Source organism: Plasmodium malariae, assembly GCF_900090045.1.
Source record: "Plasmodium malariae genome assembly, chromosome: 5".
NCBI classification, from domain to species: domain Eukaryota; phylum Apicomplexa; class Aconoidasida; order Haemosporida; family Plasmodiidae; genus Plasmodium; species Plasmodium malariae.
Genome location: NC_041779.1, coordinates 1 through 17,442, shown reverse-complemented (window position 1 = coordinate 17,442; position 17,442 = coordinate 1). Strand labels below are relative to the sequence as shown.

Genomic DNA, 17,442 nt, shown 5'->3' with positions numbered 1-17,442 from the left:
AATTCGTACTACATATTATTGTAATATGTTTATTCTCATGTGTTTGACCGCTAGACTGAATGCCTTATAAGAACAGCAATTCATTAAAACATAGAAGCTTCATACACTTCATTAATAAATTTTATAAGTAGTAACCTATTGCTGTTAGTTATATAATTTTTACAAGTTCCATATTAATATTTGAAAATTTGCAATTTCAAGCAAAAATTATTTATCTCTTGTACAATATATATATATTATTATATCGCAGGTTTGATTTTTCAAAATTCACAAAAAGTCTATGTATTTATTGAATATTATGAACTTTTCGGAAACAGTATAACATATATATTAAAAAAAAAAAGGGGGTGGTTATGAAGTTTTTCTTATTTTAAAATAAAAAATATAAATATAGATAACCTAATTATATCTGTAAACTTACAAATGATATATTAAATTCTATATAAATTGAATATTGAAGTGAATATTTCATAATTCGTAAATATTTTACTATATAACTTTTATAAATATTATTATGATAATATGAAATTTAATATTATTTATTATATAACTATTTTTATTTTAATGTATTATATATATAAAAGGAATAATATGAAAAGCACGTAAATTTTATTAAAATATATATATATATATATATACATATGGTTACATATATAAGCTATTTTATATACACATAATAAGTAGATATTTTAATATTTTACAAGAAAATTAATATATTTTCTAATGAAATTTAAATTAAAAATAAAATATAAATAATTTAGATAAATAAAGATATACTGTTTAAAAAGGACAAAAAAAAATATTTATAAATCTTAGGTGTTACCAAAAATGCAAAAGTCCATTTATATCTAATTTAACATAATTTTATAATATACTGCACTTATGTTTTATAGTGATTTTATGGTATATATTTATGTTTTTGTATATATAAAAAATAGTTTATTGTATATATTATATAGTAACATTATCTGTAATAAAAGAACGAAAACTGAAAAGTGTGAGAAAAGGAACAAGTAACGAAATAAGTGTGTTCATAAATATGATATATATACATATATATACAATAAAATAATAAAAATATAATAATGTTAATTTTTTTTAGTTCTAAAATGGGGATATAAATTTATCTATTTTTACTCTTTTTTAATTTTTTATATATACGCTTAGAATATAGTACTTCTTCAGAACAGTAGTATAAAGTTATATTTCAGATGTTTACAATATTTTTTGGTGCTCATCATATTATTACAATTAATGTTCTCTTTTCAATAACGTATAAGGTTTAGAAAAATTTTAGCACAATATATTATCGTTGTTAAAAGTTTGTTTAATAGAATATTATTTATATATTTATGTAGGTTTATTATAGAGTAGCAGTAAAATATGTTCCTCACACCTAGCACCTTTATAAAAATAAATAAAAAATAATAATTTCTTCTTAAAATTTTTAATAGAAAAAGTAATGTATCGCATATAGTAGTATATTATATTGTTATTTGTTTTAATTGGTTATATGAATGTTATATCCTGTATATTATTAATAAATTTGTTACCATTTAATATATTTTTGTATAATGAAAAAGTATGAAATATTTTTTTAACATTATTTTCCATTCCCTCTCTCTCTAATTTTTTTTTTTTTTTACTTCAATAATATTTCTTCTAAATATAAATAATTAATTAAAAATATATAAAATTACTACTTAACTAAATATATATTTTTTTTTTTTTAAATAATGTTATAAATTAAACTTAAATTAAAATTATATTTTTGAAATAATATGATAGAAAAATAAAAAAATAAATATATAAGTGATTTTAAAATATTTATTTATTCATACAAAAGATGGTAAACTATAAAAAAGAATTTTTAATTGTGTTATTGATTACTAAAGTGGGAATGTATCAAAAGTGTAACTAACAATTTTTTTATAATTTACATAACACAGAATGTTGTTTTTTTCGATTATTATTACTTTTATTATATAGTTACGATAATTAGTATTTTACTAAAAATGATTATTTATCAAGAATATAATGTTTATAAAATAAAAATTATCAACATGAAAAAATAATTAAAATTAAAAATTGTTTTAACCTTTATAGTAATACATTATTACAAATATACTGTATACATTCTATATTATATCGAAAGTTAAATATTTTCAAATAATAGGAAATGAAATTTTTTTCTCTTCATTTATCATGAAAAGGATTTACAAAAATATTATTTAATTAGTACACTAAATGAAATAATAAAATAATGTATTAGAATAATTACTAATAAATTTAAATCATTTTATTTTAATGAAAGTTTATTTTTTATGAATATTGTTAAGGTAAACATTTTATAATACCTTTTTAAATGTATATATTTTTTTTTATATATGTTGTAAAATTCATTACAGTTATATACATTTCATTGAGTAATTACGAAGAAATAATAAATTCTTTTTTTTTTTTTTTAAATAAACTAACGTACACCATTATTAATATATTATATTATTATTAATTTTTTTTTTTTTCCAAATATATTAATAATATCAAAGATGTATATCAAGGAACAAAATATCAAAACTCTGTTTTTAATTAAAATTTCTATGCTTATTCTTTTTACTTGGTTATGCCATTTTATAAATGACATGGTATGATAATATTATATAAGGAAATTGTTGGGTATATATTTTGTTAGTGTTTTTTTTTTTTATAAATACTACTTTTTATAATGGAATTATTTATTCTATTAAATAAAAAATATTTACATTTTTCTTTTTTCTAGAATGGGTTTATCAAGTCTTCGGATGAGAGTTACACTCTTGGTAGAGTTTTAAAAAAAAGAACCTATAGATTACTAGCTGAATATAAAGAGGGTAAGGGCTCAAATATTGTAGTATTAAAAGATATGCCAAATTATAAAGAGTGTAAAAATAAAGATAAATCTAATAATAAAAAAGGGGGAATACTGAAAAATGGGAAACCCAATAAATCATTAAGTAAGAAGAGATTCTATATAAAACTTACGGATTATAATGATGGAATGTATGATAAAAAATATTTAAATTTTGAAAAAAAATGGATTAGAAAAAATGATTATGAGATCTTCCAAGAACAGAATAAAAGAATTAGTGATAAAAATTTAAAAAAAATAAAATTTAGAAGTTACGGATTTGCAGTTGCTGTTTTTTTTCTTTTTTTCTTGTTTGGAATAGGATTCCCTATATTACAAGGTTTGGAGCTGCTGAAGCCTCTACAGACGCAGCTTTTAGGGCTACTAACAATTTTTTCTTTCAATCCTACTGCAGTACAAGACTATATTTGTTCAATATTTTATGGAGTACTTATTATTATTTTAGCTATCGTAATTATAACAACTATACCTAAGATCTTAATAAATAATGAAGAATATAAAAAATTTAAGTTAATGAATGTACAAAAAGAACAATGAGTAGAATGAATTTTTCTTTAAGGAAATTATTTATATGAAGTAATAATTATAATTTGTTTAGATATATATTTATTGTAAACATAGTTATAATTGAAATAATTTCATAGAAGCACAGGTGTACATCGTATAAGGTTATTACGAAAAATAAGAAATTATGTTCTTAATATATTTGTGAATACGAAAGTTTTAAATATATTCATTTTGTATTATAAATTGTTGTTTCAGAATAATTAATTATTATTGCTTAATATATATATTTGTTCATTAAAATAGATTCTTATGTGGAATATATGTATTGGGGTTAAAATTAATATATAATAAAAACTTAATGTATGTTAATTGATGTACTGTTAGAGTTTATATTTTAAATGAAAAATGCTCGTTTCCAATATTTTGTATTTTTGTAATGTAAGATGATTATTTGTGTATGTAATATGAGAAATATATGATTAGCTTTTTATAAAAAATAAGTGTACATTTTTGTATTTATTGGAAAAAATTGAAAGTATTATGTTGCATTGTATATATTTAACTTAAGAAAAAAAACATAGAATTTATTGTATAAAATAATTTTTATTAGAAATATATTATGAAATATATTTATTACTTAATACTTTTTAATAGATGTTTTTCTTTTTTTTTTATGATATAAATTGGATGTTATGAATATACAATAAAATAATATATTTTTGAAATGAGGATTATTTATTATTTTTTACTAACATGGGGATTCTAATTCTTTAAAATTATATGGAAGGTTAAAATCATTTATTTTTTTATTATTATCATTCGTTGAAGATATAGTGAAATTTTTTAAAATTGACTAAAATATATTACCATAAGAAAATATATATATTTATATGTGTACAATATACGTTTTTATAATTTTTTTAATTTTTATAAATGATATATTAGTGAATTTTAATCAAATACTAATATATGATAAATTATTTTTTTTGCGCTGTATTATTAATATTTTATTTTATTTGTAACATTATTTATATATAAAGTAATATCATAAAATTATGCGCAGATGTATTAGTAATTAATGAATATATTTAATTTTCATGGATGTATATAATGTAGAAAATATTATGAAATTATTATTGTTATATCATTTTATTAATATCAACAAAAGTTTTAGATAATTTATTGATATTTCTAATATTTGACAATAATGTACAATACTTATATTATTTTGAGTGACAAAAAATGAAATTAGGCTTAATAATAAGAAAAAACGGAATTTTATAATTCTCTTATTATATATCGATAGGGTGAATGTAAATTTACTAATATATTATATATGCTTAAAAAAAAAAATAATTTAAAAGAACATAGAAATAAAAAAATAGTAAGAAATAAGTAAACCCATTATTTAGATTTATATATATATGTCTTATTCATGTTGCTTGGTATATATGAGATAATAACTTATTTGCATATAAGACAAAAAAAAATTTCAAAATTTTTTTTGTGTTATGAACAAATTACATAAGAATACGAATATACTGTGTAAATAGAAATTTATAATCATAGCATATTTGTTCTTTTAATTTCCAACATTGTTATCAAATATATTTATCTAAGAATTTTAAAGAATTATTTTTGTTAAATATAATAATATTATAATCATTTAATATTATATAATATTGAAATCTAGAGGATTTACAAAATTTTTTTATTAAAATATATTAAAATTAAATTATAAGAATCATTCTTTTCCATTTAATATATTTTCAAAATAAAATGTTATTATTTACCATAATTTTTTCTAACTAGAAAGGCTATAATTAAAATATTACAATACTCATATATATTGAATATTTTTGTACTTATAAAACTATTTTATATATATATTTTAGTACTCATTAAATGTATAAATTTTGTAACAATTGTATTTTTTGGAATTTTAAATAAATAAAATAAATCATATTAAATAATAATAAAATTAAGATTCAACAATATTTTTATATGATATTAGTAGTATAAACATATCACTTTCATATATTATAATATATTAAAAAAAAATTAAGTATTACTCTTTTAAAAATGGTTTTTATATCAATAATAATTTATTTTATTTTTACAACTTCATATATAAATTTATGTAATTTTTTATTGTAATATTCATTCAATTATAACAATAATTGAATATCGAAAAAAATATACTTTTTTTTTTTCTAATAAAGGAAAATAGTATATATATATGAATCTTTCATTTATTACTTATTTATGGTATAATGAAAAATAAAATATTGATAAAATGGAAAAACATATGATAATAAATTTGATATATAGCTATAATAATTAATTATATTAAAATTATTTTATATGTTAACTATTAATGTCTTCCATGAATTTATATAAATTTTACCCTTTAATAGAATTAGTTTATTAATATTATGAACTTTATAAGTTTTTAATTCCTGTAATAATTTAAATGAAATAATTATTTTTTAAAATTATAAAATTATAAACAAAATATATTTAATAAAGGAAATATTTTAACATCTCTATGAAAAAAAAAATATTTGAACACTATCCTTATTTTAAGCCCACAAAAAGGGTGAATAATATAAATATATATATATATATATGATAATAAAAAAGTTCTACCTAATGCTTAAGTAAATTTATCAAATTATGAATATTAAAAATATATTCTTTTATTTGTAAAGTATATGTAATTAATATTTAGATAATAAAAACTGTGAAGATGGAATATTCAATTCAAGAACAAGTATATTATTACTAGAAAATTCGATCGAAACCAAAATTGTGGCTTTAAAAAATGTTACATAAAAAGAGATACATTCATTAAAGAAATTAATACGTTAATTGAGAATCAGAGTATGATAGGAAAAGTTAATAGTCAAATAAATATAATTCAAGTGCTGAATCAAAAAGATTTAGTCAAGAAGTATCCTTTTGTCATATATAAATCTTTTTCAACAGTAGAATAATTTTTAAAAAACCACTCTATAAGGAATTTATTCCTTTATATATAATACAAAAAATGTTCCTGTTCTACTTAGAAAAAAATTTTAATATATGTAGTTTGTGAAAGAATCTTTTTAACATTTTTTGCACCAGTAAAACTTTCAATAATAAGAATTTTATTACTTTTATTCTTAGAAATCTATGATAAATTTACATGTTTTTCGTTATTCCTAGTTATATTAGGTATTTCTATGGTTATTCATGTATTGGTTAAACTCTTCTTATACGAATTTGTAGTTAAAGGAAATTTAGTTAAAGCATATGTGTAAAAGTATTGCTGCAAGGGAAAATGTTTATCTTGCAAATAAAAAAGTATATAATATTTTGTATAATATAATGTTTTCAAATATTTTCTTATTAGATCCATGTAGATTTTATCTAGGTAAAGATATAATATACGCATATATATTTATAAATAAGGATAAAAATATATGTACTAAATATTTATAAAAGTACAGGTTTTTATATATTTTTTCCTATTGTGATGTAATATTTTGAATTTATTTATTAACCTGTCTTAACATTATATATATATATATGTAATATTGTGTTTAATAAAACTAAGAAATTGATATTTCTGAGTATTCATATAAATATGAGTTCTTTATAGGAAGAAAATATGTGTATATATGTTTAATCTAAATTTTTATAATAAGAATTATGTATTCATTAAATTTAATATCTATAGTAACATTCAATATGTTAATGGAGCTAGCGAGGTAGTTTAAATATATAACAATCATATATTTTCTTTTTTCTATTTTAAGAATTTAAGTATATTAAAAATTTGTTAAAGAAACATATTGTATATTAGTTTTAATTTAGATGTTTCAATTTACTCTTCATTTAATAAAACTAAAAGTTTGTGCTCTATTTAATTAACATGTATTTCTTATTTAAATATACATATAATAGATAATTATGTAAAAGAACTTAAGAAATATATATTTTAAAACTTAATATAAGAATGCTTTTATTAAATTTTTATATATTTATCCTATTTATGATATTGTCAAAGTACACTAATATTATTTTGATTTTAAGAACACATTATTAATAGAACTTTATTAATTTTAAAATTTATAATGCTTTATAATAAATTGAATTATGATACTTTTGTTGTATTATTTTTGAATTAAATTAATTGTTAGAATTAAATCTCATAAAAATTATCTAAATTTCTATAATAAAAAAATGTGGATAAAAAAGAAATATATTTTTTTTTGGGAAATACATTAAGAGATTATATTTTTGTATCTCTGTTAATCTGGCGTTATATTATAAGAATAAAAAAATGATTGTTTTGGTTAAGTCTTAAAGTATTAATGCATAATAAATGTTATTAATATATTTTCAATGAAATATATTTAACAATTAAATAATATATATTTAACTTTTAAAGTTAAATAAATATTTTTTTATAGCAGGAGTATATATGAATAAAAATTATGCATTTGTGTTAATTTTCATTTGTTGTCTATAGATGAGTTTTCCAGAGTAGTAATATGACATTAAATATGTGCTTAATTGTAAATAGTTTTCATTAATTAATTCAAAAATTTTTGAAATTTTTTTTCATCTTTATTTTAATTATATAATATTAAATTAAAGTTAATCAGCATATATGTATAAGTCAACTCATATAAATGTTATATTGCTTTTATAAAAAATATAATTTTTTTTGTCTTTTAATTTAAACATTAATCTATAATGCGTATGAAATTATTAATTATAAATTATACAATTTTTTAATAGGTTTTATATAAGTGCCTTACAAGTGATTATGTTTTATGTTTTTTAAAAATACTATTTTTTAATTTACATTTGAACGGTCCAATTAAGATTAATACTTGTATTTTAATCACAAAGCAAGTACTTTATAAAATATATTTATTAAATCATGAAGAATACAAAGCATTTGTTTTTTATTGCATAAGTGTAGTTGCAAATAGACGAATAGATATTAATATTTGGAAGAATGCACATAAAAATTTAATCAAATTCTAATAAAAATTATAAAACAATTTTCATTTTTTTTTTTTTTTGTTTTTGCTATATTAATATTTCTTCTAAATATATATATTTAAGAAAAAAAAATATATTATATAAATGAATTTAAAAAATAACATAAAGAATTATGATATAAAATGAAGTTAATAATTAGAATTTTAAAAAATAGCAGTACTCGGATAAAAAATAATCCTGTGTTTACCTTTAAAATGTAAAATGTTCATATGTTATGTAGGACGTTGTTAATTTTTTTAAATATGTTATAGTATATAAACGAATATATGTATTTAAAGAGTAACTAAAGTATGTATCAAACTTTGATGAAAACTTTTTACAAATTATTACTCTTTTAATTTATTGTTACTATTATAATATTGTTCAAACAACTATTATTTTATATGAAAAATATATAGTTTTTGGAATATATGATATTTATGAAAGTATAATAATATATAGTAAAATAGTAAAATCAGTAATATCAGTAATTATTCTATTAATAAATATAACAATAGATTATATCTATATTCTCTATATACTATACTATAGATATATTCAATATTTACAAATAGCAAAAAAAAAAAAAAACATATATTTTTTTTTTTGAAAAGAATTAATAATAACATTTATTTATTTACTATTCTATGTAACAAAATTATATATTCTAAATATGTATGAATTAAAATAAATTATAATTATTTTAATTAAATTAGATTTTAGAGAATAAAATTAAAATAAAAATTTTAAAATAATTTATAACATTTATTTTTTTCTTTCTGTTTTATAAAATGTATTATTGATATTTCTGTTACATAATTTTTTTATAAGAACAGAATAAAAAAAATTAAAAAAATAGAAGTAGTGTCACAATTAAATGTATATTACATGAATGTAGTTTTTTTTTAATTGAACATACTACAACATATAAATTTTATATAATGGAAAAAAAATTATGTTAATCATATTTATTAATATTGCTACGTTTATACCTTTAATATGGATATGCCATTTAAGCAATGAAACTGTATGTTAATATTATTTAATGATATTTGCAAATATTCCTTTTTCTTGTGCTTTATATTTATTAATACTTTTTTTTAGCATAATATTATTGATTCTTTTTAATTATAAGTATATACTTTATTGTTTTAGAGGACATTTTATGGATCTTTGGGTGAAAACTATATAAATGACAAAAAATTAAATACAAAGGATTATCGATTATTAGCAAAATGTAAACATAATAAGGATTCATGTACTATGGGGTTAAAAGAAGGGATACTAAATAATGATATGACAGAAAGAAAAGATATATCTAATAATGAAAACATATTTGCACAATTAAATAGACAATCAAATAGAAGTTTATCAAGGAATATAAAAAGGCACAAAAAAGTTAAAAAAAAATTCTCGTATATTTGAAACAGAACAATATTCCCGTTTCGAAAAAAAGATATTCAAAGAACTTGATTATGCTAACTTCTTAAAAACAACAGGATTAGTAATAAGATTTACCAAAAAAAAATACGTAAAAACGGATTTCGATTAAGTTTACCTATATTTTTTGTTTTGTTGTTATCCATATTACTTTTACTAGATTTATTCGTGGGTTATGGACTTATAAATGGTTTGTTTAAGGTTTTGAATATTATCTCTGTAAGTACCAAGCTGTAGGAAATGCGAAATCCCTACAAGTAATGCTGAAACCTCTATATGATTGGTTGAAAGAATCTCATTTTAGTTCTTTCTTCAAATGTGCTGTTAATGTAACAGGGGGGAGTTCAGGCAGTTCTAATATAGATAAACATTATTATATAACCGGTTTCTTTGGTTTTCTGATATATTTCATTCCCATCTTTATAATAGGTGTCACATGTTTATTAGGGGTTTTTTACTACCATAAAAAAGTTAAAAAATATGAAAAAATTAAGTTTAAAAAAAGGTAAAATAAACAATAAGAAATACGAACCTTTCTATAAGGAAATGATTAATGTGAAGTAATAACTTTTCTATCTTTAGTTATATATCTATTAAACATTCTCATAATTGATTACTTTTATTGAAGTGCATCTATATGAACAAGGAATTTTTGATATACAACAATAGAAAAATATATTCTTAGATTTTTTTGAATTTGAATGTATTATATTTCTTCAAAATGTATTTTAAAATATTATTTCATTACATTACATATTATGACTTAAAATATATATTTATGTATTTATATATACTTTCATAGAAAATATATATATGCATCTTAAAAGGAATTTATTATAGTACAATTTTTATTGTTTCATTTAAGCCCTATATTATTTTATACTTGAACTATATGAAAAAGTTTTTTAATATTTCACTTTTTCTAATTTAAAATTATTATATGTTGATATAATTCAAAAAATATGCTTCACTACCTTAAAATAAAAAATTAACAGGACTTTGTAAGTAATTACATGAAGTTCATGAATTTCGTTGCATTGAAATATATATATATATATATACTTAAAAATACATATTAATTACTTTATAAATTAGGTTTTATGAGATATAAATAATACATATTATAATAGTTCTTTTATTAATTGTTTAACTATTTGTTCCTAGTTTGAAAGGGAAAAAATAAATATAAAAAAATAATAACTTTATTGTGTATGTTATCAATTATTGCTTAAAACTCTAAATTTGGTATTTTTTTTATTAAAGTGAACTGTTAAAACCATTTTTTATTCTATTATTGTTTATAATTTAGGAGTTAATTCAATTTTTAAAAAAAATTAATTTAAAAAAAATATATAAAAAAATATACTGTATATATTTCATTATTTTTTACAACGTTAATGGACAACCTTACTGAATTAAATAAATATATATCAATAAATAGTACATTGAAGTAGTTTTCCTTTTATTATTGTTTTTCCTTAATTGTAGACATCTAAGAATGTACTATATATCTATAAAAATAAAAATTACTACTAACGGTAAGAAACATAAATGAATTCTTTTTTCAGTAAAATAATCACATGTATTTAAATATATATATTAATTTTATATGCTTGTATTTAAATATATTAATTTGAAAATTAATACAATTTCATAGATGTACATATGTTTACATAGTCCATATTAACCATTAGTAATTTTTTTATATTAATAATATAAATTTTATAAACAAAATAAAAATGAAAAAAGAATTATTTTTTATAAATGATTTATAAATAGATAATATTTTTTTATACTTTTGATAAATACTATTAAATTATATCAAAATGAAGACACAATTTTTGTGGTAAAGTTTTGCCTAATAATACTAATTTATAAGAATTTCCATGTAACATTTTCCCAAGTAATTTATATGATTATTTTACTTTTTATATATGATTATTTGCAGATTTAAATGAAAATAATATGAAAATATTAATATATATTTTAATTATATCATTTATATAAGATTTGAAAAGTATTTTTTAGTCAATATATTGACCAATGTATATATTTTTCTTTGTAAAAGTATACATAGGACCTATATAAAATTAGGCTAATGTGTATGGGAATATTGTATGTTGAAAATGAAAATATAGATAATAAAAATTTTTATAAGAAATACATATATATTTTTTTTTATTAATTAATATTACTAAATTTTATTAAACTATTTTAGTCCATTTAAATAATAAATATATTCACAGAAAAGACAAATACTACTATTTTGACAATGTTTATTTTATTTATTTTTTTCTTCCTATTTAATGTATATCTTATGTAAGAAAAAATTAATTAAAAATAATATATAAAAAATTAAGTAGTTGAATGCAAAGATTTTTCTTTAATTAATAGTGGTATATATTAAATATAATTAAAAAGTATAATATTCAAAAATTATGGTATAATATTAAAAAATCAATTTTTATTTGTATTTATAATATATGTTTCTGCATATATGAGGTTGCAGTTTATACATTTAATACTATAAAGGATTGTATGGGTTGAGGAATTATCTAAAGCTTCTGTATTTATTTTATAAAACAAAATATAATTCTATCATATATTATTACCATTAATATACTGTTAAAATAATATATATTTTTTATGAGCAATAAGAGTTCCTTCTAAAATAAAATGTTTATACTCTTAGTATTATTTATTATAGCATCCATAAAAATTGTACTTATAGTATTCATATATAGAGCATTCTATTATCTATATTCTCTACGCTATATATTCTATATAAATTCAACATTTAGATATATTTCGAAATCATATATATCTTTGTTTTCTATTTTCTTTTGGAAAAAATTAATAAAAAGAATTACTTAATTAGTGCACTACATTAAATAATAAAACTATAGTATTTGAATATTTATGAATAAAATTATATTATCTTATATAGACGAGAGATAATCTTTTATAATTAAAATTAAAATTTTATAATATGTATTTATAATTTGTTTACTGTATATTTTGTAACAGGAGTTATAGTTATATAATTTTTATTAATTGTTACAAATCAATAACAAAAAAATATTTGTAAAATAAATATAGCATCCATTATCATTAGAAGTATTATATTATTATTAATTGTTTCCTTAGTATATTAGAGCATTAAATATTTATAATGGAACAAATAGTTAAGTCAATTTTATTTATTAAAATTTTTGCGTTTATCCTTTTAACTGGGATATGTCATTTTAAAAATAATGTGGTATGATATTATCATTGAAGGGTATTTAAATTATTCATATTTTATGTGTTCTATTATTATTAATATTGTTTCATATATTAATTATTTATCCATTAAAATGATATACATATTTATATATTTTTTATTCTTAGAACACGTTTAATAAATCCATGGATGGAGAGTACACACTTGGCAGAAAATTAGGTATAAAAACTTTTCGATGACTGGCAAAATGTAAGCAGGATAAGGATTCAAATATTTTAGAGTTAGAACAAAATATAAAAAACAATACAAGTGCAAAAAAAAGGATATAGCTATTAATGAAAAAGGAGAAAAAGATAAAAAAAAAAAATCTAATAAAAGTTCATTAAATAAGGCACAATACTATACCGAAGTTATAGATTATAATAATGGAATGTTTGATGGAAAACATTTCCATTTTGAAAAAAAATGGATTAAAAAAAAAGATTACGATAATTTTCTTGAAAGAAACAGGAGAATTTGTGATATATCATTAAGAAAAATAAGATTTAGAAAGTATAGCATTGGAATTGCTATGTTTTTATTTTTCTCTTGCTGGGAATAGGAATACCCATATTATCAAGTTTACCGTCCTTGAAAGAGGCATGGGAAAGCATTACAAACGATGGAATATTGAATAAATTGAAAGTTAATGTAGAAGCATGGGGAGACAATGTACTGTCCTATCTTATTATAGCATTATTTAGCGTACTTATGGTTATGTTAGCTGTTATGCTTATAGTAGGGTTCTACAAGATTTTAAGAAATAATGAAAAATATAACAAAATTAAGTTAATAAAGGCGTAAAATGAATAATAAAAAATTAATATGTTTATGTAATGAAAATTTTAATATAAAGTAATAAGCGTAATATTTTTTATGATTTGATTAATGAGAATACATATAATTTCTAAAATATTATATAAATGTATATGCGTATAAATGTGTTTTTAAAGCACAACATAAATATATTTTCATTGCTCTTTTTGAATCTAAATATTTTAATGCTTTTGAATTTGAGTAGATATTATTATTGTATCTTAATAATTACTATTGCATAAAGTATTTATTTATATTTTAAATATATTTCTATAAAAAATATGGGTTTATGCTCAAAAGTTTATGTATTATAGTACAATACGGATAATTATTTAGAACCCTAGAAATTAATGTTTGTAATAAAATATATTTCTTTCTATTTTGTGAATTTTAATCTAAAATTATTATTTGTTCAGGTAAATAAGAAAGTGTATTATTTTAAAATTAACAATAAGTATATCTTGGATTATATTAAAAGAACGATAGTAAATATATTACGATGTATTGATGTATATATATATGTTATTTTACTTAAGAAAGAACTTAATATTCATTATATATAATATGTTTTAAGTGAAATGAGTTATAAATTATATCAATTGTAAAAATCCTTTTATTAGAATTTTAATTTTCCTTACATCGAATAAAAGTAAAATTATAAACACATAATTAAGTAATATCCTTTTATATAGGATTCTTAGTTAAGAACTTATGGATTATATTTTAATTTCATTTCTATTCTTATTTTATTATATAAGTTTATAAATATTATTAAAATACAAACAATTATTATTTAAAAAGAAAAAAATATACTTCATAGATTTAAGAAAATAAAACATTTTTTATATATATAAACTTAAAAAAAAATAAAAGGAATAAATTTAGAATTATAAAAACATTTTTCTAATTGTTAATGTTTTCTTGTTTAAATCTTTATCTTTAATATATAAATGAAAGCAACCTTTGCAGCACTAAAATTATTTCTTTATAAAAATTAAATTAAGTATATATCGAATTTTTAGAAGTAAATATTTTTTATAGATTAATTCTGGTTAAAATATATTAAGTAGATATTTAATAAATGAAGTTGTAAGATAACACTACTTTATTACTTTTATTTTTTATTTTTGTTATGTGTCACATATGTGGTTGACAATGTATGTAAATATATATTTTAATAAATAATTTTTGTTTAAATAAAAGCAATAATTAACAATTATAACAGAATAAATTTTGCTTTTATTATAATTAGATATATGAATCATGTTCTCCGAACTTTGTTTTTATTAAATCTATGCTTACTGTAAAGAAATAATAATTAAAAATAAAATTTTGTACCTCATTATCATTAAAATTATTTCATTTATCCTTTCTATATGAATATTTCATTGTTTGAATAATTTTCTATAATTTCAATATTACATATATTTTTGTTTATTATTTTGAACGCAATATTAAGTATAGTGCAAAATATATTATACATTGTTAATAACTAAAATTCACATTTATAGTAAAATCTAAAGACATATGTAACTATATACAATAAAAAAAATGAGTGAGTACACGAAGTTTACAATTTACAAATTACCATGGTGCCTAAAAATTTCATGTAATGAGAAATGAAATCCTCCTTTTCAAAATTATTATTCTTATTTGAACGTATAGATAATAAATTGTGTAGATAATATAGAAATGGATTCTATCTGGAAACTCAATAAAATAAGAATTACATTTCTATTTCTCAGATTCTATAAACATAAACGTGTTACTTGCTATTATATTTATGGGAATATTTGTTGTATTTTTCTTTCTATATGGAGAAAAATAAAAACTAAACATAGGCATTTAGATACTATTTGTTATTACTAAAATTTACTTTATCAAAAAATTTATAATGTAGGTACACTATTTTTATTATTTATCATATATCAATTTTTTTAATCATATGTATGTTATATATAGAATAAGGTATTAATGTAGTTAAAAAAAAATAAAAATAATGCTAGAGCAGAACATATTTATGAATTATAAAATAATGGTTAGGATTTTTCCCATTTGAATACAATTAAAATTAGAATTCATCTACCTTAGCGCCAATCATAAATACCCTTTCAACAATATGACATATAATATATATCAATAGAAGAAAAAAACGTTAAAACTGTTACATAATGTGTAACATTTTTAGTAATATTAAATTGAAAGTGGACAAATAATAAAAATTTTGAATAAAGTTATAAAGAAAAAGTAGACATATACTTTATATTTTGATTAATGTTTTTATTCCAAGGTTTTACATTTTTTATTTATATAATATTATTATTGGTGTTGTTTCTAATGTTGTTTTTTATTCTGTTATACTGAGAAAATAAACGCTACCTCATATTGTTATATAAGTATATCCACTTTTGCCTTAACGTCTTGTGTTATATGCTTAAGTTTTAAAATTTATTTATATTTCATTCTAAGGGGAATCTCGTTTAAATGGAATTTTCTACTACTAATTTTAAAAATAGTATCGTATTTATTTTATCTTTATTTTTTGAATAATTTTTATAGACATATATTCATTTCTTTATTTATTGTTTACATTGCTTTTTAATGAATTTGTACATAAGTGTAACATATATATCACTAAGTATTTTATTTTCTATTGAAAATGACATAAAAGGTTAATTTTACATCAAGTGTCTCCTTGAGGTTGATAGGTTATATTATGAGAACTTACTTCACAATTCCTATTTACTACTACATGAAGGTTTTGTAAGGATTCGCTCAATGCTTCTTGAAATTTGTTAAGTTCAATAATTTTTTTTTTTCGTAAACGATAATATATCCAAGATTTCAGTGGAGTAAACTACATCAAAATATATGTATATTTATTTAAAAATATAATTTTTATATGCTTATAATTTTTGTGAAAATAAATTATTCTATATGTGATAAATTATTATTAATTTTAAGTATAATTCTTATTGACCTTATATAAAAAAAATATAGTGAAAGACATTAGTAATACGATAGATGTTGTTAAAATGGGAACAAATACGTAATCTACATCTTCTGTAGGTGGTAATATTTGTGTTGAAGTTTGTTCTATTTGTGGTAATATTTTTGGCAAACCTTCGCATGGAGTGAATTTATTCATTTTATCATCATATGCATTCTTAAAATTGATTAACTCCTCACAAAAAGGGTCATTGCTATTTTGTTGACATTCTTTGTAATTATTGTTATAAAAGTTATAACATTCTCTAACACTTTCACAAATATTACCATCGGAGTCATTGTCTTTACCATTAAATGTGCTGAAATTATCATAATAGCTATATAATTGTTTAAGTTTATTTAAAACATCTTGATGAATAATTTTTATTTCGTCTGTGCATATATTTCCTGTTTTGGACGAAAAATCTCTATATCCCTGAAACCAACTTGAATTATATAATTATCATCTGAATTTATCCTATAA

The 17,442-nt window shown here is 18.3% G+C and overlaps 2 protein-coding genes and 2 pseudogenes across 2 annotated transcripts, besides 2 other annotated features; 3 read left to right on the top strand and 1 right to left on the bottom strand.

The window, feature by feature from the left end:
• Nucleotides 1–2,549: 2,549 nt before the first annotated feature.
• On the top strand, nt 2,550–3,445 carry PmUG01_05010400 (fam-m protein; the record flags this gene model as incomplete). Its single annotated transcript, XM_029003315.1, has 2 exons — nt 2,550–2,645; nt 2,780–3,445. 2 exons carry the CDS (start codon nt 2,550–2,552, stop codon nt 3,443–3,445), a joined length of 762 nt encoding a protein of 253 aa, XP_028860273.1.
• A 5,962-nt stretch (nt 3,446–9,407) lies between these two features.
• On the top strand, nt 9,408–10,401 carry PmUG01_05010300 (annotated as a pseudogene).
• Nucleotides 9,408–10,401: a sequence feature (fam-l protein, pseudogene).
• Nucleotides 10,402–13,064: 2,663 nt separating this feature from the next.
• On the top strand, nt 13,065–13,958 carry PmUG01_05010200 (annotated as a pseudogene).
• Nucleotides 13,065–13,958: a sequence feature (fam-m protein, pseudogene).
• Nucleotides 13,959–16,653: 2,695 nt separating this feature from the next.
• On the bottom strand, nt 16,654–17,409 carry PmUG01_05010100 (PIR protein; the record flags this gene model as incomplete). Its single annotated transcript, XM_029003314.1, has 2 exons — nt 16,654–16,827; nt 16,951–17,409. Coding segments are annotated over 2 exons (633 nt in total), but the record flags the coding sequence as incomplete, so codon positions are not given.
• Nucleotides 17,410–17,442: the final 33 nt, after the last annotated feature.